A 22,106-nucleotide genomic window follows, 5' to 3' on the forward strand; every position below is an offset into this window, starting at 1 on the left:
ACTTGCAAAATAAAAGTTAAAGAGACATCTCAGTGGCTCCATGATTATACCAAGACGGTTCTGGGTTTGATTCAACGGTAACATCACGGTTAATCACTTTAAAGCAAGAAACAGCCAGGCATAAATAGTACATTTTGTTGACAAAGTTTGCTCACATGCTCACAATCCACTCAGAATGGACTTCCATCCACCAGGGCCCCTGTACACAAGCACAGTGTGACCCACACCGTTGCAAACAGGCTTACATGTGTACTCATAAATTCTCAAATAAAGGCAGTGAAAAATTACAAGTACTATAATGACTCACATTAGAAATTCAGCATAATCTACATTTACACAACATGATTTCAGGATTCTTTTATAAAAAAGATAAAGCCTAGAATCTGCAGTAACAGCATACAATGACCAGTTAACACAGCAAAGTGGAGCAAGCTAGAAAACAGTGAATCTTCTAAACACAGTACATTATATAGTTATAGAACAGGGGAAGTAAAACTTAAGTACTGTGTCTGATCATAGCCTTTCTCAAAAAAGGCCCGGTTCTCTCTTCAGCTGAGGTAAACAAAGACCCTGGCCACTTTTTGAGAATTTATGATACACACATACAAACAAATGATAACTACCTTTGGGGAGACTTGCCCCACACATCCAGTGTAGATACAGCTGGAGCAGCTCAAATGAGATGAATGTTTAAACAATAACCATTTTCTACTCCCCCAGCCGTGCATGTTTGAAGAGCAGGAGCAGCCCTCAGTATAAACTCCACCATTTGTGGTTAATGTTTGAAAAGCTACTGAAGTGGTCCCCAATTAATTTAAACTGCACTGTATATCTTGGCCTGCTCAGTTTCTTCCCGAGCCATATGACCCCGAGGATATCAGCCTGTTCACTATGTGACACTAATGGGCAAATTCCTCCCTGAATCTAGATGATTACCATGTCACACTGATACAGAGGTGTGCTCCCACATACACTTACTGTGAATAGAAATACACACATATACACACACACACACACACACACTGACCAGACCACACACACACTCCAGGCACAGCCTCTAGATAGAGCACCACTTTCTTTTTGATAGCAAACAGTATTTAATCATGCGCAGTCTCATTAAATGGATCTCGATGTTGATGTAATTATCAAAATATCAGATTCACAAAAGGTCAAATTCAACATGAAGTACATAAGCAAATAAAACCGAAGCCTGCCTCGGCCACTTGGGCACTCATCCAAATGGAAAGTGATGCTGCATGATGTATTCGATTGTGTGCGCACTTAATGAAATGAGACGATGACATATACTCATTTGTATAACATATTTCTCAGTGGCACGCCGGTGTCTACGGCAGGGTGTTTATGCATATAAAGGCACCTTGTTTCCAGTAAACACCAAGAATCTCACAGTCAGAGGGTTAATATTCAGCTCAGAGCAGTGATGACACACACACACGCTGTACTTTATATACACACCTACACATTCACACAAACTTACCTGCTTTCTATTATGTTTAATGCTTGAAAGTGCAAACAGCTAAAAAGGCTGACAGTTAAAGAAGGAGACAGAGTCTTCAACCCTGCCACATGTATTTATATCCAGTTAGCAAATACATTTCCATAATAAAGGTAGTCCAAACAAAACAAACCTAAGAAAAACTGAAATGCACTCTTTAGTTTCATTGGTAAATGATAGTCTATTTGTATCTTTACTACAAAGAGCACTGTTCTTTACTGCCTCATCTTTAATTGATCAACAATACTAGCATCTTTTTAGGAGATTACTTGTAAATATCTAACTATAGATTAGATGGGGGGTTTTTTTACCCCAAAAACGTGTGATTTTTTTAAACCCTGACTAGTATCTGCAGGTCTTCCTCTCGGACCGTGTGTGGCCACAATGCCATGGATGTATTACAGGAGCTGGATACCGGACTCAAAGATGGCGCCCACTCAATTGAATGAAAATTGTTCGCATGGCGCATGAGCCAAAAACATTTCTAGCTTCCAGGTTTGCCTCTGTGCTGTGCGGCACACTGAATATGTACAGTAGTGTTTCTCCTGCTGACCCTGCTCTGCAAATTTTTGCACAACCCATAGACTTTACATTGGGATGATGTCACAAATTTTAAAATTGTTTTAGAGTTTTAGAAATGGATTCAAAATTCATAAAACAAAGAGTAATAATTGACCTAATTTGCAGTTTGAGGTGTCCTGTGAGCAAGTTTATAGATGTCTCTTTTATAATTGTGGTCCATTGGGAAAATGCTTTTTAAGCCACAGGTGATTTTTTCGCTGCAATACCATGTGTGGCCAGTGGGAAAAAATGGTAGCAAGGCTGAGCGACGGCGCAATATCCATCTCTCATAATACATCCATGCACAATACCCTCCACAAACAGAGTATGGCCACAGTCTGAGACAGTAACTTAAGAGCAACTAAAAACCTCCTGAGTATCTTGTGTTTGCTAACCTCCAGTGGTTTAACTTCTCACATATACTGCAGTTGTCCTCTAGTACACTGTGTCATCACTATTGGGTGTGAATACAGCTGCAACGGGGCATACTTCTGTCAACAGTTGAAAATGACCTGAAACTTTCAACCAGATAGAGCAATAAAAAACTGCTTTTCAGTCTGCTGTTATGTTTTGGCCACAGCTATGAACACAACCCTGATGTATTATCACAGAAAACAATGCTATGAGAGTGGTGAGAGTCAATCAAAACATAGAAGTTGCAGGCCAGAAAACCAAAACAATGAACAGGCTATAAAACTATAGAGCTGAGAGTCAGCTGAAAATTCTCTGTTTGTCCGTCTCTATCAGGAAACCCTTTTCAAATAAAAACATGTCATGTGATCCATTGTTCATGTAAAAATATTGATTATAGCTACTTTAAACTTAGTGCTATGAGGACAGGGCAATCACTGACTAAGATGAATATGTCATCACTTTAATATTTATCCATAGAAATGTTGATACAAAATAGAATTTTGAAGAGTGAGTGGGGCAGTTCATGAAATTGCAACCTTGGATATTCATTATATTATAGGTTATTCTTCACAATGCAAATGAAAAGCATGCAGCAAATCCCCTTATCGTACCTCTCATCCTCCCTGTAACAACTCTAACTGACTCTCTTATTAACTTGACTAAGTATATTGGCACCAACCCTGATGCTAATGTGAAATCTATTTATGAAAACCATTTATTCACATGTTAAATATTCATGGGTCAGTTTGCAGATGCTTTGAGGGAAGGCCTGGTCACACACACACACACACACACACACACACACAAACACACACACACACATCACAGCAAACACCTACAGCAGACAGATAACCACCTACTGGATTGTAAATAAATATGTGTTGAAAGCTCACTGAGGAGAGGGGAAAAGGCGGACAGTCAGACAGTTCAGTCCAATTAAACAGACTGAATGTGCACGCATTGTGACAGGCTTGTAGGTGCGGCTGCCAGAGCATCAAACAGCAATGGACTTTCCTTTATGTGTGTTTGCATTACGGAAATATTACATACAGTAAGCACTAAAGGACCTGTGGGCATAAATTAATTATTCAACCTCCTTGGCAAGACACATTGCACAATCAAATAGCCTATTTGAAACAGTCAGCACTCATCAACGTAAAGCTGGTAATACTTTGCATAAATACTGAAGGTACAATATATTTAAAATCGCACAGATTTTTACAGAAAATATACGTCTTTGCCAATTAAATGTCTCCACAGTCTGAACCCATTTGGAGCGATGATTAAACATTTCTCAAACACTGCTGGAGTGCAATTTATTCCTACTGGGTGGATGAGTCGTGCTTATGGGATATTTGCTGTGATTTTCTCAGATATCACTTCTGCCTTAGAAGAACAGGAAGGAGTAAAAAAGTGAGAGTAGACACTTATGTAAAGACACATTAATTTCATCCTACACTCCAAATTAAAACGGTCACATGAAACCATCTGAAGCAATTTTACTGCACACAGAGAAAAAGCTCTGAGAAACCTTGAACGGTAAGGAAGATACTTTCTTCATTAACAGCTCAGCAACTGTATCCAATTTTGGAACTACTGTTCTCATCAGTGTGAGATATTTCTATCAGAACAAAGCGAAAGGTCAAGGAGAGTGCAAAGAAAATTCTTCTAAGAGCCGCTTTTGATGCAAGCCCTCATGCTCTCTTGCTATTTTTTAAATATCATAATAGAACACAACAGAAACATCTCCCAGTACTCTGATGCTGTAAAGAAATATTGTAAATGTTTCTGTTAAATCATCATATCGGTTTACAGCATCCATCTGCTGCTTTTTTTTTTCTTTCATTACAGGAGACAGTCTGTGATTAACAGCTTTATGAAGTGAAACGCAGGAGAGACAGAGGAAGAATCTGTCTCCTCCGTTTTTTGGTCAGTAAATCGGTCACACCCATGGCGCTCACATGTTTCGCCTCAACTGTGACCCAGCAACGGTCTCCTGTAAAATAACAATAACACCATTCATATTTCAAGACTGCACTTTGATCCATTTATGGCTTCATTTTACTTCATGTCCCTTCTTAGGTAAACAGAAAAAAAAGACAACCATGCTTTTACGTGATAAGAAAAAATTCTGGAAACTGTTCAACTGCAATAGCAAATGTAAATTCACCACTGGATTGAGTTTCACAACTGCTCTCCAACAACAACACACACACAAGTGGAACCAGCATGTGCTGAAGCAGGAGGAAGTAGAAATATACATTTTTTTTAAGGATTAGATTGATTATAAAAAAAAAAAAAAGAGATTGAACAGGTGGGTTGGTTTGGGGGGTTATATCAGAAGATTTAACTGCACCTTTTCTGTGTTAATAATAATATAGAAATTAACCTACACATACCTTTATCAATACTAGTGAGGGGGATAAATAGAAATGCTCCATAATTTAAATTTTAGAGCAAAAATCCATCAATTTACATGTAATCTCTATTTTTTTATAATCACATATCTCAATTAAGAACAAATTGTTATTTAAAATGACAACAAGGCAGCAGATTATTGGAAAAGTGACATCTGACATGCAACTGAAATCTCAGATTAAGTGGTCTTCTGCTTTAATCAAGTATTATTGACTCCAGCGGGTCAATAATGCTCTCATTTTTTTTTCTGCTGTCCCTGCTAATAACCTCTGACCTTTAACCTGATGAGGATAACCTCGGGGTCAGTTTGGTTTATGATCATATGACCACAGAGCTTTCCATCTACACTCTGCTTCCAGAGTATGGACTTCACCCTGTCCTACATTCTTATGCACAACCAGCCAGACGATGTGTCCTTCAGTGATTTGCCACGCCCTCATCAATCACCTCCCAAGGAGACACATTCACAAGGAAGACTGAATAAACGTCACCTCCTCGGTGGGAACGACAGGAGTTGCGAAACTTTTTAAAGGACGTCTCCTCACACCTCTGACATCGACTTTCAGAATGAGCAATTGCAGATGCCACTCTGAATTCTGATACTGTCTCTGCCCTGAGCTGTCCACTCAGTCTATCCAGCCTGCCTCCAAAGTCCTCAGGGCTAGACAAATAACGTTTGGTCAAATAGACCAAAAAATAGACCCGCTGTTCACCAGTGAAAAACATTTAGGCAGTCTGTTCAGAATACAGCTACTGTCACATCCACCACCAACAATAAAAATAACTACTACTGTAAAGACACTTTGTATCTGGAGACCATAATACACAATATGCTCATAGCCAATAGAAGGATGCTTATTTCAAAGTGTGGCGCTTATATTTGACAACCTGAAAATATTTTTGCCTTATTGTTAAATCAATATATAGCTCTGAGCTATAGTTTTTTTATTTTATTGTTTAAAGTTTGTGTTAAATTGTACAACAGTCAAGTCAATCTTTTTAATTTAATCTTTCTTGTTTATGTCAAGAAGGTACATACTGCAGCACCTATTCTCACTCTACCTGTTCTAAAGTATATGGCTATATAGAAATACTAAAATCATTTATCTAGCTCAATGAAATTCAATCCAATGTATCTATAAAAGTTGTTATCAGACCTCAGTGTGATATTTAACGCAGTGTTATCAGTGTGAGAACTTAAAAAACATGCCAGCTTCATCCGTTTCACACAGATTCTTCACAGGAGCTCAAACACTGAGGATCTCTGTGGTGGGAACCCATGATGAAGCGGCAAAGCTAGATTCAGTGTCCTGACCAGAGAACAGTGACAGGCTTTGTTCCCGCTCTGCTCCCGTGGGACCCAGTTTGGCTGATGGTAATGGGCTTGTGTCCATATGGGGGGATTCAGGCCATCATCCAACATACAGGAACCCTCCATTAAGAGGGCACTATGTAGGCTATAGAAGGAAGTCACATTAAAAGCATTTTCCTTGGGGGATTAATAAGTTGCTGCTGTGCTTTTGCGCCGGACTTGAATGCCATAATCAGTATGATACGTTCTTGGATGGAGCACTTAGTATGGTTTAATAAATGCTTAAAGGGGCCATATTATGCACATTTCCAGGTCTATATTTTTAATCTGGGGTTCTACTGGAATATCTTTGCATGATTTACAGTTAAAAAATGCAGCCTCTGTCTCAAACAGGCTGTCTCAACTCCTGTCTTTTTAAGGCCGATGAGCCCAATCTGTTCTGATTGGTCAGCTTCTGGAAGCTGCGTCACGGCCAGCCTCCAGTGGTTCGGGAGGCTACGTAATGAGTAAAGCATCAAAATATGTTGTGTAATTTGGGTGAACTGATCCTATAATGATCGGAACCTAAATTTCAATTTTATTCCGATTTTATACAAAGAACAAGACTAGAAATCACAGCGGCGCTTTGAGCTAAATACTAAGGTTAGCATGATAACATGCCCACAATATGCCCACATGCTTATGTTTAGCAGGTATAATGTTTACCATGTTTGGCATTTGATAGCATGCTAACATATAGCATGCTATCATTTGCTAGTTAGCACTAAATACGGAGTACAGCTGTACACATTATTATCAGACACATTGGCCTGATGGTGGCGCTACATGAAAAATTAAGGGATCGCCAAAGTTATTACAATTGACATGAAGTGTGAAGAAGTGTGAACCAAATTTCACGGCAATAGTTGTCAAGACATTTCACTCAAATCGACAAATGTAAACCTCATGGTAGCGCTAGAGGAAAAGTCGGGGATCAGTCAGCATGCTGCATCCTATGATTAATTTATTTGGATATCTGCACCAAATTTCAGGGCAATCCATCCAATGGTTGTTGAGACATTTCAGTCTGGATCAAAGTGGTGGACGGACGGACTGAGCAACTGACAGTCAGACCGACACCACCATTCAGCCATGTGTGGCTAAATAGGTGCTCTGGGATCACCATTTCCCCATTGCCGCCCCACCAGGTATGTTTGTTACTCAAGTATGCAAGAAGTATACTGAGTCCACAGCTGCAGCACGAATGGTTCAAACTCATACACATGTGTTATTAAGATTGTCGTTCAGCTGCCAATTCACCACAACCCTCACATCCAGCCAGTCAGCCAGGCGGGCAGGCAGGAAGTCAGTCGGCTGGGCCAGACGAGGGAACAGCTGGCCGCCACTTTCAACTCACTGAGGCTACCTGGCCTGGCGTCAACTGCTAGCGACAGATGTATCTCTGCCAAATGCTGCATGTGGCAGTACGGATGGACAGGCTGTACCCGGAGAGTGAGGTGAAGGAAAGGATAGGGCACGCAAACTGCTGCTCCAAGAGGTCAGGCACGGAAAACCTTTGGCTGAGTGTCCTTAAAAGCCTCGCAGTCATCTCTCCATCACTCCAGTGGAGCTGGAAGGATGAGGGTAGAAAGGTTTAATGGCACTAATGAGGCCCGGGGAGACAGGTGACATCATCCTGTAGGTCGACTGGCGACACAACCAACCAAAAAGGAGTGGAAGAGGGGTCGAATTATTCCACTGACATTAATCCAATCTGAATTTAACTGTCAAGTAGTCAGGGAGTCGGGGCCAACTGACTGACTGTAATAATATTCAAAGGCAGTCACTGATGTAGTCTGTGTGTGTGTGTGCGCGTGGGATTAATATGTGTGTTCTACATGTGAACGAGTGTGCATGCATACATCTGGGGATGATTGACTGAAAGGGAGAGTTATCAAGCCATCTCCTCCGTGTGATTTCAAGCCCCTCGTTGATTTCCTCATCATCAGCCAATGTCAGAATCACTATCAGGTAGAAAAGCAGTGATCACTGGGCTGGACAGAGGTGAAAGCAATCAATAGTTGACTTGAGGGGGGCCGGCGGGAAGAGCAGGACAGCCATCATAGAGCTCATCATCAGGCTGCACGCATACAGCCCTCTGAGACGTCGCACATGATGTAGGATTCATCGAGATGGACTCAGCGCAGTCAGTCATACTGTTAAAGCTCCCTGATCTTGCACTGCATTAAGCCTTAATATGATGCTATATATTATCCCTTTTAAGACATTTACTGTGGCAATTGAGGTTAAGAACGAGGGCAGAAAGGTGAAAACTATTGGAAAGCCTCCTGCAGGGTAAACCTCGACAAGGATCTCCTAATTTCCCACAATGTCCCCCTTTTTAACTTTCCCCTGTTACAGTGCAGAACTGCTCCAGTGATGACAGCTATTAGGACTCTGGGGAGGACAAAACAGTAAAGAGAGCTTGATTTAAGTACTTACAGTTTTTCCAGGGCAGCCAATCCATAGAAGGAGCCATTCCTCAGCAGGGAGATCTTGTTGTTACTCAGGTTTCTGTTTAGGCACAAAATGAGGGGAAGACAAGGTGAGCATACCGGACCAGTGAAGGGAGGTACATTTGTAAATATCACAAAAATAGAGCTGCCGAAAATTACTTATTCAAATGGCTGATAAATTGTTTATCCTCTGACTGTCAATATGTTGGCAAGAGATAAGGATTTATGTCTGATGAGATTGCGGCTGTAAATTACTCATCCCGGCCACGTTTCTGTCTTGTTTATGGACGTTTGTGGTTAAGATGGGTAATGATCCAACCCAACCCCCGTCCTCCACTCCTATGTCAAAATATCGGCCTAATAGACAAGAAACGCCGGTTCAGCACAATTCAATCATCCATTGCTCACATTACAACAGCAAACAAATCAATGAAACGCACCACAGGGATCTTTAAGTGATAAATTAATATTCAGAGGCGATGCAGCACCTCCGTTTTTATAAATTCAATACAGCACTCTGTTGCCAGTATGTTTCCTTTTTTTTTTTGAATGAAATATGTCTATGGTGAAATGTAAATATGTGTTCTTCAAGAAAAGTAAAGCTTGGACAGGACTTCCCACCGAGTATTTTACTGGCAGGCACAAACACACACACAAAATTTTGTCACATTATTCAGCACACGGGGCCTTGGGACTAAAGCTTTCCCTCAAACCGAAACACACCAGAGCGAAAGCAGAGACAAGAATACAATCATGTACAAACACACACACTTACACTGATACAATATTACTGTATTTGTGAGGTCTTTCCATTACTTATTCACTTACTAACTTAATCCTGAACTGCTGTACTCCATGCTTTACCACAACCTGTAATTTAACCCCAACTGTAATCCTGCACCCAACCGTCCAAAGGACAAAATGTTAACTTAACCAACACACACACACACAAGCACATGCACACACACTACAGTACATACAGTACAGTCTGGTGTTATGTTTGGAAAAATCCCACAATGACTTGTTAGACCACATATGGCCTGTGTTACCTGCTGTTCGAGTGCAAGAGACATTTCAGATGAGGGATCAAGTCTACTCGTTCGCACAGCTAATAACTTCCACTAAGTTTGTCCAGTATAACCCTTCCACACTAAGACATGAGCACCTTAGAGCCAGTTACTGCTGGAAATACTGATATAACAGGACAGTACAGGAAGTGCAGAACACCACATGAGAATTGAGTGATATATTTATGTGGTTATAGGCAAGGGAAGCTGGGTTTATTTGTGTCCTTTCGAACAATTCAAAATGCTTTAAGGCAAATAATGAATAAAATAAAATACAAGGGATACAGTTTTATTACAGTAATAAATTACCCAAAGTTTGAAGGCCCTGAAAACAAATTCTCTCACATCACTTCTCACTATGGGTGATGGAGTGCTACATGAATACAGTGTTTTCTGTCAAAGTCAGTTGTGGTTATTTCACAAGAGAGATTTCTGTATTTGTGTTCTTGTCTTTGCTTTTCTCATTGGTTTAAAGTTTGAAGCTCAGTGGGAAAAAGGAGATGCCACATACCACCAATTAGGATTCAGCAACATTTGAATCAAAATGTGATGACAGTTGTGGGTTTGCTGTTGCCAAGCCACCATCAATCAAACCCGATCAAACTACACCCACACAGTCCCGATGAAGCAGATTTAGAATTTTTGAATGTTAAAGTCACATTGCCGCCATTTAGAGCGTCTGGGTATAGTTGCATTTTCTAGATTTGATTGGATCATTCAAAAATGGACATGGCATAGCAAATACAGTGTTATATGGAGCTATAATGAGATATGGACCTGTAGATGACTGTTGTGTAATTTAGGTGAACTGATCCTGTAATTATTAGAACCTACATTTAAATTTGATTTTCATTTTATACAAAAAACAAGACTAACAGTCTGTATCCATGCTAGCGGCTCTGTGAGGCTGTCCTTGCTAACATGCTGATCTTTAGCAGGTATAATGTTCAACATCTTAGTTTAGCAAAATTGAAATTAATCAGCAGCTTCAACCAGGAAACAGACAGCAGGAGATTTTTATGGTCTGCTGATTCTCCAACAGTTTCAACTCTCTGTATTTAAGTGGAAGTGTTCTTTAAGGAAATCTGATCACAGAACAGCCGCTCTGAACTTTGGAACGAAGTATCTGGAACGGAAGTCAAATGTTAACAGACACTATAAATCTTTATCAGTTGGATCATAAAGTCTGATGTGTTTCTTTTATTCCAGCAAGGAAATAGAAAGTGGTGAGATGGCATTAATGCAGTCTGTTGTTTCTCTGTGATATGTGCAAAACAGGACAAATAAATTGTTTGTGGATAAGATAAAGATAAAATTTGAACTATAGTCGCCCCTACAGCTGGCTAGTGGCTACAGCCTGACTATAGGAGGATGAGAAAATCGCTGTTTAAATCCATTCATTATAAGCCTGTTTTACCAATGTTTTGTGATTATTGTTTTTTATGGTACAGTGTGTTTTTTAATACATATTGTGATGATAATAGTCCAAAATTATGTGAAAATGCATAGTTTTTAATCAAATAATATCAAATTTTCTTTGGGGAGGACCCCCCAAACCTTCCAAAACTGCTGTGGGCCTTTGACCTGGTTATTTCATTTGACTCTCTCTGCCAGACAGCTGCAGGTATGATTATCTAATCAACTGAATAGCATCATAAAACAACAGCAATCATATCATATCAGTGAAATGGCAGAACAAGTAAAAATGCCGCCAGTATTCTATTGAACATTCTTTTTTCTTGGTAGGCCGCTCTTGTTTTCCGTTGGAACAATTGATAAGGCGCCAAATTACAGCTTTCTGATTGGCTGCTGTTCATGATCAATAACGAGACCTAACTAAAGTTTGACTGTCAAATTTCTAACCGTTGCATTTTTTTAACACTCATAAATATAATTTCTATTCACATAGATTTTTTGCTCCCTGAATGGGAAACTAATTATAACGATATTCCAACTGTCCAATTAAATCAAATCTGTTATTTGGCATCTAATGATATGCTTTTTTAATGCTATAACGCAAAATAATAATTGACATTAATATTCAGGGAGGATAATGGATAATGGGTAGGGGGTGCTGGCCCAAAAAAAGGTTGAGAACCACTGCGCTAGAGGAAAAGTCAGGGGAACTCCATATAACCGTTTTTAAGATATTTCAGTCTGGACCAAAGTTGGGGACCAACTGACTGACAACTGCCATTTCCAGAGCCACACAGCTAGCATGACTAAAACTACATTTTTGCCAACTGACATCCAAACAAACACATCCTATTATGATATTGCTCTGCTAGCTACCTCGACCCACAAGCTAACGGTCAAATGTGTTTTTATAAGATGGGCTGGGTGAGCTAGCCGTCCCAAATCATTTTTGATTGGGTAGATTTATGTGTACGCTCCCAAATTCAAGGTGACAAATATTTTAACATTTTACAGGAAGAGAAAAGAGAGGGATTTTGATATAACACATATTTTTTGACATAGATTTGGCATACATCAAACAATACAGGGACAGTATTAGAATTTGCAGATTGTGTTTTTTATTTCAGTTGCTTTAACAAAGAAACTTATTACTTCAAACTAAAAACTAGTAATTAGTAGTAGTAGACGTAGTAGCTGTACTATAAGTTTTGGTGATACTGTTTCAAAAGAAATCCTTTGAGAAACATTTAAAGTCAAACAATATTGCAGACTTTTTGGTTGAACCAAGTTTGCTTCAGCCAAAAAGTATTGGTTTATTGTCAGTGAAAACACACACACACAAACACACAATTTCATACAGAGCTGTAAGCTCTGTATAGTACAACAGGGCAAGCGGCTAATGATTTATATCGCGCTTATTCTACAGCCCAGATTCACATCATTTTAAATACACCTTGGATGACGTTTCTGGATTTCATATCTGCTAAAATATTGATTGCTCCAGCCAGCTCTTAAATCATCTGCTGCAGGGCTACTCTGTCTCTGTGACACAGTGTGGGTCAGTGCATGCCCATGTGATCTGCTGGCCAGAGCCCTTCTTTGCATGTGTGATGTTGCGTATCTCCTGTCAGCATATGACCACACACACACTTGCACAAGGTCACATCCCTCCATCACTGTCCTCTACCACCTCCCCATCTTCTTTTAACAAGGTAGGTTCTTGGAGTGATTGGCCAGGTTTAGAGAGAGATGGAGTAATTGGAATGTGTCACCAGTCTCCTCCGTGACGACAGAGTGCTCGTTACAGCTGCAGGGAACGTATACTCCATTTTAACCCTAGGATTAAGCAGTGGGATCCCACAATGCATTGTGCTGAATGAGCAAATTGCTAGCCGAACTGCTAGAGGAGCAGAGCACAACTGTGTACACTTTAAATGTCACGGCTTACACACTGCACAAACACATGCAAACTAGTCATAAACTAACAAAAACAATTTGGTCACAAGAATGTATGGAAATTGTGTATTTTTCTGGACAAAACCAACAAGAAAATATGCCCTGGAACATTTTTGAACAAAGAATATATTTTGCACTTCTTTCAGTTTATTTTGTAACTACCTACTACCTTTACTACTTGCCTAATTTAACAAGCTTGCTTATCATATACTTTGGGGAAAGTACCTATCTCTCCCCAGAGTGATAACTGTTGTCTTGGCAGGAAAAGCAGGACTGAAGATAGGAAGTCCCCTCTCAGCAAAAGGCCAGGATGGACACGGACTTGTGTCAGCAAATTCGCGTCAACATCCAAGATTGTATTTACATTTGAGCCTCCCTCGAAAGGCAGCTTCTGAGAGTATCATGTCTCAGTTATTTTGAAGATTAAAATATTTTTACATAGAGCAAGTAGGAAAGTCTTTTTGAAAGAGTAAAGGTGCCTTAAATAAGCACATAAGGGCACCACACTGGATATAATGCTAAAAGACTGAGGCTACATGTTCCAAAAAGTAATTGTAAATGTTTCAACTTGGAAAAGCAACACAGTGGTAATGCTTTAAAGACTCTGCACACCCCTACAAGTGTTTACTTTTATTTTGGCTGATTAGATGTCTGCTTAGGTCAAAGGTGGCCAAAAATATGCTGGGGTGTACGTGGGATCGCCTGATTTCTTGAACTAAGAATGTTTAGAGATGGTTTTAAATTACATCACAAAACAGTAATATTGTGTGTAGTCACTAAGCAACAAAGTGAGGAACAAATCAGTTACAGTCTGATATTTGATGAATCGTTAGGAAGTGGTTCCTAAATAACTCTGACTTGAGGACTTTACTGTAGAAAACAATGATGATTTACTACAGAACAGACTACCATATTAATGAATCATTACGTAATGATTAGTTCATAGATACTGTATCTATGAATAAACATACTGACCACCGCCTTCAGTTGTTTGCAGGTCACTACTGTAATTCTGAGACCGTTTTCAAAACTATAGTTCATTTGCTCACGTTCCCACCACAAATGAACCGCTCCAGAATTTGACTACTTCTTCAAACAAGACTTGGTGCAGTTGTTTCGGTCCACACCCAAGTCTGATTGCCGTTCAGATCTTCCCAAATAAATGATACAAAGCGGGAAAAGGAAACAGAGTCCGAGTCAACCGGACTAAACAACGTAGGTTTGAAAATGGCCTAACTCAGATATACTAGCACCATGGTCTACCAAGCAGTGAATGTTCCAGTCTGGAACAGGTATTTTTAACATAATATAGTTAGCTAATAATATGCCCCTTGCTTTTGAAAATATGCAAGGTTGTCGGTAGTAAGCTAGTTAGCCTGGCATGCTAACATTTGCTACTTATGTTTAAACTACACTCCACTCCTTTAACATTTCCTCTTTTATTTTTGATTTTGGATTGATAAAAAAGACAAAACCCTCCAAACACTTTAGATATCTAGTATCACTATTATTAGAACCCTATGCACCTATGTGCAAAAAGCCTATCTTTTTCCACAAATCAATCAGAATACCTAAGCTGTGTGGGAATGAACCATAAGATTTACAGGCAGTCATTTAAAGAGTCAAAAGTGAGTAAGCAACAATTCATATGGATTTTTATTGTTGTTGATCCAGACATCAATATCCTACTGAGGTTCTGTCAGTTTGGATTCATCTTGACACAAAGCTCTCTGAAAGCAGAAAATTGTAGTAGATATAAGCCAGCATGGAGTCAACTGGACATGGTGGGAAAGTACTTGGAAGACTGAATGGGTCAATTTCACAATATTTCACACACAGATTTATTGAAAAATCACCAAAGCCCTCATAATAGTTTCAGTTTTACTGGCCAAGTGGAGTTTATTCTTTTATTTCCAGGACCATGCTCTAAACACAAACACATTAAGCTTTGAGAAGCCTCAGCAGCTCCTTTTAAAGCCACATATGGATTGTGTGATGAAGTGAAGGTAGTCAACACTGAGATCATGAGATACATGGTGCTGTCACTGTGTTTTGTCCCATGCTTCCCTTCTGTTCCCCAGACTGCTACACCTCCCTCTGCGGACGGACGTCCCACTCAGGGACAGGCAGCCTCTGTTTGTGCAAACTCAAGCGTGTCCTGTGCTGTGCTATGCTGTGTGTATGTCTGTGTTTGTGTGTGTGTGTGCATCTGCTTGCCGACCCCTACATGCCTATCTCAGGCCTCTGCGTAACGTCCAGGAAATCACAGGAAAAACAGAATTGAACATTATGTAAACAGCCCATGACAAACTTCTGGAGTGTCCGTCCAACTCTCTATTTACATTATCAATTATGTTCTCTGCGGATAAGCTGCTTTCAATGAGGGAGGAGTGGACAGATTCAGTATTGTCTCTGCAGGCTGCAGCACAGCAAATGGTCTATGTCATTGCTTACTGTGTTCCAGCGCCAGCCACAGCCAGACACTGTATAATATCCATATAAGACATCTGACCACAAGTTCACATCTAGTAAGTGCTGCATTCACATTTCTATATGCCATAGAGGTTGTTTTGTGTGCAAATTTGGCATTTTTATGAGCTCAAAATTGCACATTGCCATGTTTAAGTAATAAATCACTCATTCTTTTTATATTCCATGATGTAAATACTTTTTTTCAAGTATTATACAGTAAATTACAAATAATAATAACTAATTGTGTGTGTCAATGTTAGAAGAATATTGTAATTCCAAGATAGCAGTTTGCCTCAGTTCTCATAGACAATAGCGTCAAGGGAAGTGACTGAACACAGCAAGTGAGATCCAAATCAGTTCTTCCCTAAAACAGGAGCTCTGGCTTTCCTTCTCTCTCCACGCCACAGCTGGGATATTTCTGTGAGGTCCAACTAAAAAGTCACCGCTCGAGAAACTAGCCTGGCTGCCATGCACCAGAGACATCCAACTGTATTATTATAGGAGAGCAGAAACAAAAATAGCGTCAACAGACGCCATCCAACACACCAATCACGAGGACCAAGTGGAGTAAAGATCACAATGTGAACTATTACAAACATTTGGATCCGCTGGCCTCAAGGTTTCTAGCCACTTCTCTTCAAACAGCCAAACCCTGTTATTCTAGAAGATAGGGTTACTAGGCACAGCTAACCAAAATAACATATTTCATATCTACTAACATTGACCTTGGATGGGAAACAGACATTGCTTCAGGGGTTACCTACAGATGTACGTGTTAACAGAGCTTCACATACTGTAGTCTCTAGATAACAGTGAAGCACATCTGCCTGGGACTCAATCCTTTACAATACAGACTACACTATGAGGGAAAAGTTGTTTGTTCAAGTGTTAGAAGTGAGTAAATGTACCAGTGAGGGGAGGTATTTTCACTTGCTTTTCAAGAATTAACTTCAATCAGGTGTCTTATTTTTGGATAGATTTGCCTCACTCTGGCTTGTATCTGGATGCTGACACTTGTTTCTAGCCTGCTTTTAATATTGTTTCTTGCTAGACATTAGACTAAATGTTAAAACTAGGGATTTAAAGTTGTAACTGCTTTGAGATTGGAGGCTTTAGTAACCTTTACACTTCATTTTACATAAAGAGCTTTTCACAAAAATAGCTCTTCTTTGATACCAAAAGATGCAGCAACATCATTTTCTTGACTGGAAGCAAACAGACCTATGGGAAATGTCTCTTCAATTTGCGTACAAATAACATGACTTTGCACTTTCAAATTGCATGCAGGTGATAGGCCAATCTTTCCCAGGGAAGTGATATCAATGTAAGGTGACTTTCTTTCATTTTGTATAGTGATTTTTGGCTTATTAGGAGGAGGCAGGTTGGGTGGATGGCTAGGTAATTAGTTGGCCAAAAGTTGCAAAAGCAGCAAGAGAGCACTGTTGAAGACCCCCAACGTCACATTGGGTATTTTAACCATAGATTTTTACCATCATGTTGGGCATTTTAGAGATTTTCAGTGTCACTTCAAAACGTCATGTTACTGTTTTTACCCAAACCATGATCTTTCCCTAACCTTAACCAAGTGATTTTTGTGCCTAATTCTGACCAATGGCATTAAATGAGACACAAATCCATGCAGCGTTAATTGGCGTATCACCTGCATGCAAAATTGGACTTTGGCGTATGCTTTGCACGCAATTTGAAAGTGTAAAGTGGTGTTATTTGTACGCAGATTGTAAGACCAGGTTGGAAATGTAGTCCTGAACTGGCTGGGGTTCCATTAGCTGGTTCCATTTTGGATCTGGTTCCTGGTTATAAAAATACCTTAATTTGCCCTAATGCTAATGAATCTCTCATCGAACATTTTTATGACCAAAGAGCAATGCAGAAACATTAATGTAACTTCAGCAGATTTTTTATTCTTACTCTCACTTTCAGCAGCAGAAATTACAAACATCACTGGTGGCAGATTATATCAGATGTCGCCGATTAATGTACGTTCTGCGAGTAACTTGTTGAAATGCTATAATGAAACTTTTGGCAGTTGGTTACCTTGTGGAGTTTTTGAGCACTAGTAGCACTATGGAGCAATGGATTTGGGTCCCTGCTTTGTTTGTATAATGTACGCTCACAAGGATGCACATATGCAAGCAGGCAGGCGACACAATTCACATTCCTACCACAGGTTTCACACTGTTCCATTGATGGACCAGTGGTGGCAGTAATGCGCAAAGCAGCGTGGCACTGTGCCAAACACAGAAGAAGACTACAAGCTTGCAAACATGGATGTAAACAATGCATGATTTAAAATTTGGCTTTGCTAATGTTTTATGAGAAAAAAGATGTATTCAAGACATTTATGAGGCCTCAAGAATAAACACAGTACATTTTGGTGAGAAAGATTAAATGTATTTGCCAGAGGAAGACTCGTAGTTGATTCAAACGTCAAGCTTTGACTGAGTGTGCGGGTACTCTTTGGTATTGTAATTTAGTTGACTTTGTATCTAGCACCTTTCCCACTGAGGTTTTGTTGACTATTCTGATTTATTCTGAATACTGAATGTAAACATTTTTTTTTTTTTACAAGAAAACTCTACAGGGCACCTTTAATGTGTTTGTACTCAGCCTAGGATCCTTTTTGAGGATAAAGGTGCACCACTCTGAAACACCTCTGTATTATCAATAATGATCCTAGACTTTTTTGCAGACCAATAAGACCAGCAGAGTGAGAATCTCCTTAAGTTTAAGTTATTTATCCTTTTAGTTACTTACAAATGTTGAAAGCTAAACCTCAAGGGATTTGATGATGGATTCCATGTGATTCAGATTCAATAAAATGCTACCAAACCCCAACCCTAGTCAGGAATTTATTGTAATTAAAGCACAGTGTTTAATTTGACAAAGAAATGAGCAGTATCTGTTTAAAATATTTTTGGCAAGGTGTTTATGGAATCAACTATCCTAAATGATTACTTAGCTAGATTCCTCAGTGATCTAAAAGTATTTAGCTCACCATCAAATACATGTGATATTATCGCATAACATCAATGACTTGCATTGATTGAGCTGAGAAACATGTGGATGAGGTGAGACGGTGTTCTGATTGACAAATATACAAACTAACACATGTCAAGAGGTTTACATATACACATATACCCACACAGTGGTTCCCTGATACAAACACAATATGTAAGTCTATGCACACACAGACCGGCAAGTGTACACACACACCAGCACAGAGCGCTGATAAGGCCCTGCCAAGACTCCTGTGAGACAAGCAGGAGAGCTAATATGCTTCCCACTGTGATCACTCTGCAACAGAAGCAACACACTTAAGGGTTTTAATTACCTTGTATTACAATAAGTCAGAAAATAGGGAAAAGACAACATGCTTCTAAACTGGCCTCCTCTGCTCTTCCAAATTTATGACCCTTTAAGTAACTTCAGTATTTACTCAGCGGTGCAGGGAGGAGGCAGGGATAGCAGAGCCGAGAAGTATCCTTGGCAGACACTGTATTTATCTTTACCTAATATTTTTAGATGGTAAGACTGGGTTTCGACACATTCTTGGTGTTTCAAGGCTATAGCACAATTTACAGGCTCCTCTCTCCCCGAGCGGTCATGAACTCTTGATCAGTGAATCATTACTGTCTAAAGCAAAACTGATCAGCTGTTTCTTTAAGGCGCACCACATGAACGCTGGTTACAGAGCTTTTCAGACAGCCAATCTGAGGACCAGTGGACCTGCACGAGCTCTGAGTGATATCAACATACATCCACAGAGGCCTGGAAGAAACCTTGACAAAAAAACTAACCCTTTGCTGGTAGAGAGATTAATCAATAGCTACTTATTAAAGAGACTGGCAGGTTCTAGCATGCAGCTGCAACCCGGTCTCACAGTCTGCGTACAAATAACAAGACTTTACACTTTCAAATTGCGTTAAAGTTCAATTTTGTGTGCAGGTGATAGGCCAATTTAACACTGCATTTTTAACCTTTTTGCATCTCATTTAATGCTGTTTGTTAGGTTTGTCTGACAGAATGTTAAAAATCTCTGGTTAAGATCTTGAACAGTGCTCTCCTGCTGCTTTTGCAACCTTTTGCCAACAAAAAAGAAAGTCGCATTTTATTGACGTCAGTTCACTGGGAAGGATTGGCGTACGTACTGCACACAATTTGAAATTGTAAAGTTTTGTTATTTGTACGCAGATTGAAGAGACCAGGCCGGCAGCAACATTATGGATCAGCCTTGACCTCACGGTTTCTTGAGCACACAGATAACACAAGGGCAAATGTTCTTGGCTTTAGCTATTGAAGAAGGGAAAGTGCTGGGGGGGATCTAAAAGTATTACGTCCTCTGGGGCTTAGACGACCGATACTGGAGAGTGCACTCATCTAAAGATGAACCTTTTGCTTTTTTTAAATCATCCATATCAGCAGAGATAAGCACGAAAGAAGCCAACAGAGAGACAGAGAGAGAAGGACAGACTGGCATGACTCCTCGCAGCTTGAGATGTTAGATGCAACATATTTTATCAGGGTCATATGGTCATATCTCTTCAGATTGACAGCCAGCTCTCTATGTATGTGTGTGACATATCATTTAAGACATTTTACACCCTGAACGTCTTGGTCCTGTGCACACTCACAGGGTTTGTCAGTGGGGTAATGCACAGGAGAATATGGACAGGCTATGTGTGCATGTCAATGAAATATTCATGCGGAAGTACTCAGAACTCTGAAGAGGGTAGAGCACAAACAGCACCTCAGCAGATGAGAAAAAAGCCCCCAAGGAGTAACAGCAAGAGAAAATGAGAGAAGGGGAGAAAAGAATATACAGAATTGTATTTATAGAATACAACAAATAAGACGGGAGAATGCAGAGAGCCATTTTAGGAAAAGAAGCAAGAAAACGAATTCTGACATGTTTGTTCACAAGGATTCACACAGATCAATACTAACCTCTGACTCCTTTGATTATTCTATTGAATCAGATATCACAAACTGTCCACCCACAGTGCAGCAGCGTATTATTTAAAACCCACCGACTATTTTACAGCCAAGCAGTCGCTTCCTGTCGCATCTCCTGGGTCCTTCCTCTACACTGGTATGATGACTGACATGTTCTTGTAGTGGTTTGGAGCCAGCTACGGCCTCGTCTTGATAACTTCCCCTTAGACACCACAAACAGCCCCTCCTGTCTGTCTCTGAAAGGATGATGATGATGATGAGGACCCACAGAGCAAGCTACTTTATGCCAAACACCTCCAGATTTTGGCTCTAGCCCAGACCAAATGCCCTCGTTTTCTCCCTCCCGAAAAGGAGACAACCAGGCTTTGGAGCAGCTTAGTGTGCTTCCGTCAGAGAACATGTACAAATCCAGAAGATCACTTTCAGCAGCTGAAAGCACAGTAGATCAGAGACATTGCATCTCTCCTGCAGCACTGCAGCAGTAAAGTAAATCAAAATTCAAAAATTGTAAAAAAATAAAAATAAAAAAAAGAGCCCTAAATGTATCTCATACTGCATTTTTTTAAATGAATTGTTACAAACTGTAACCATCGCAAATGATTACAATGCTGCAAAAATATCTAGAATTTTGTTTTAGGCTGTTTACCAGCGTTCATTTTCTTAAGGAAACTATGCCAAAAAATATTAGTTGACGACCTTTTTCTCAAGTAGAAAATGAAACTAAAACTAAGTAAATAGAAGTCTTGGACAAAAACTGATGTTGAAATGTATTAACATTTTTTGTCCACATACAAAAACTACACAGATAAATGGACAAATGAGCTGATTATTGTTTTAATACAAAGTTTTATTCAGAAACTTGCATGCATCTGTGGAAAAGCACATTGTATGCTCTTGATTGGTAAAACAAATCAATCCTCGGCTGCCTAAAAATGATCCCTTCCTCAGGGGGTGATTTAGCTGCTTGACCTGTTCCACTAATATACATCATCTTGAATTTCGGCAATGTTTTGTCTACACCAATAATTTTAGCTGATGTTACAGCTTCTTGGCAAAAATAACAGATTTATGGACTAAATGCCTGCACAGTCCCACTAAAAATCTGACAAGAAGCAGCAGCAACAAAGCAGCTGAATAAACCAAAGAAACAAGCAGGCCACTACACTGACATTTACAAAAAGGTGAACTAGCAGAGATGTAATGCTAAACCTGCAATACCTGTGTTTTTGGCCACTTGAGAACAAGCAGCATGAAGTTGAGGACACAGCACTGACATATGCCTCTTTACACATAAAGCAGACACGGAGCGACATTATCATTCATTTGGAGTTGTGTTTCTGTAAACCTGGTGAACGTAAGTCTAACATTCATTCCCATTCATGCTCTGTTTTTGGTCTCCACCAACTGCTGAGCGAAATGTCTGATTTTTTAGCTGCTAAATGCTCCACCATGTTTGCCAACTGGTTGCTAACTTTGTTTTTTGCTATTTGGTGCTAGGCAGGTAG

At 39.8% G+C, this 22,106-nt stretch overlaps 1 protein-coding gene across 11 annotated transcripts in view; it reads right to left on the bottom strand.

Moving 5' to 3' along the window:
• Positions 1 to 22,106, bottom strand: part of LOC121912177 (adhesion G protein-coupled receptor A1) — a 181,311-nt gene that overhangs the window by 134,269 nt on the left and 24,936 nt on the right. For all 11 annotated transcript variants that reach the window (XM_042434304.1, XM_042434303.1, XM_042434302.1 and 8 more), the window contains one exon: positions 8,703 to 8,774. Coding sequence is in view for 2 of the 11 variants with exons in the window: in XM_042434299.1 (XP_042290233.1) it covers positions 8,703 to 8,774 (72 nt within the window). In the remaining 9 variants the exon portion in view is untranslated. The remainder of the gene's footprint in view (positions 1 to 8,702; positions 8,775 to 22,106) is intronic.

This window comes from Thunnus maccoyii, chromosome 14, assembly GCF_910596095.1.
Source record: "Thunnus maccoyii chromosome 14, fThuMac1.1, whole genome shotgun sequence".
Classification (NCBI taxonomy): domain Eukaryota; kingdom Metazoa; phylum Chordata; class Actinopteri; order Scombriformes; family Scombridae; genus Thunnus; species Thunnus maccoyii.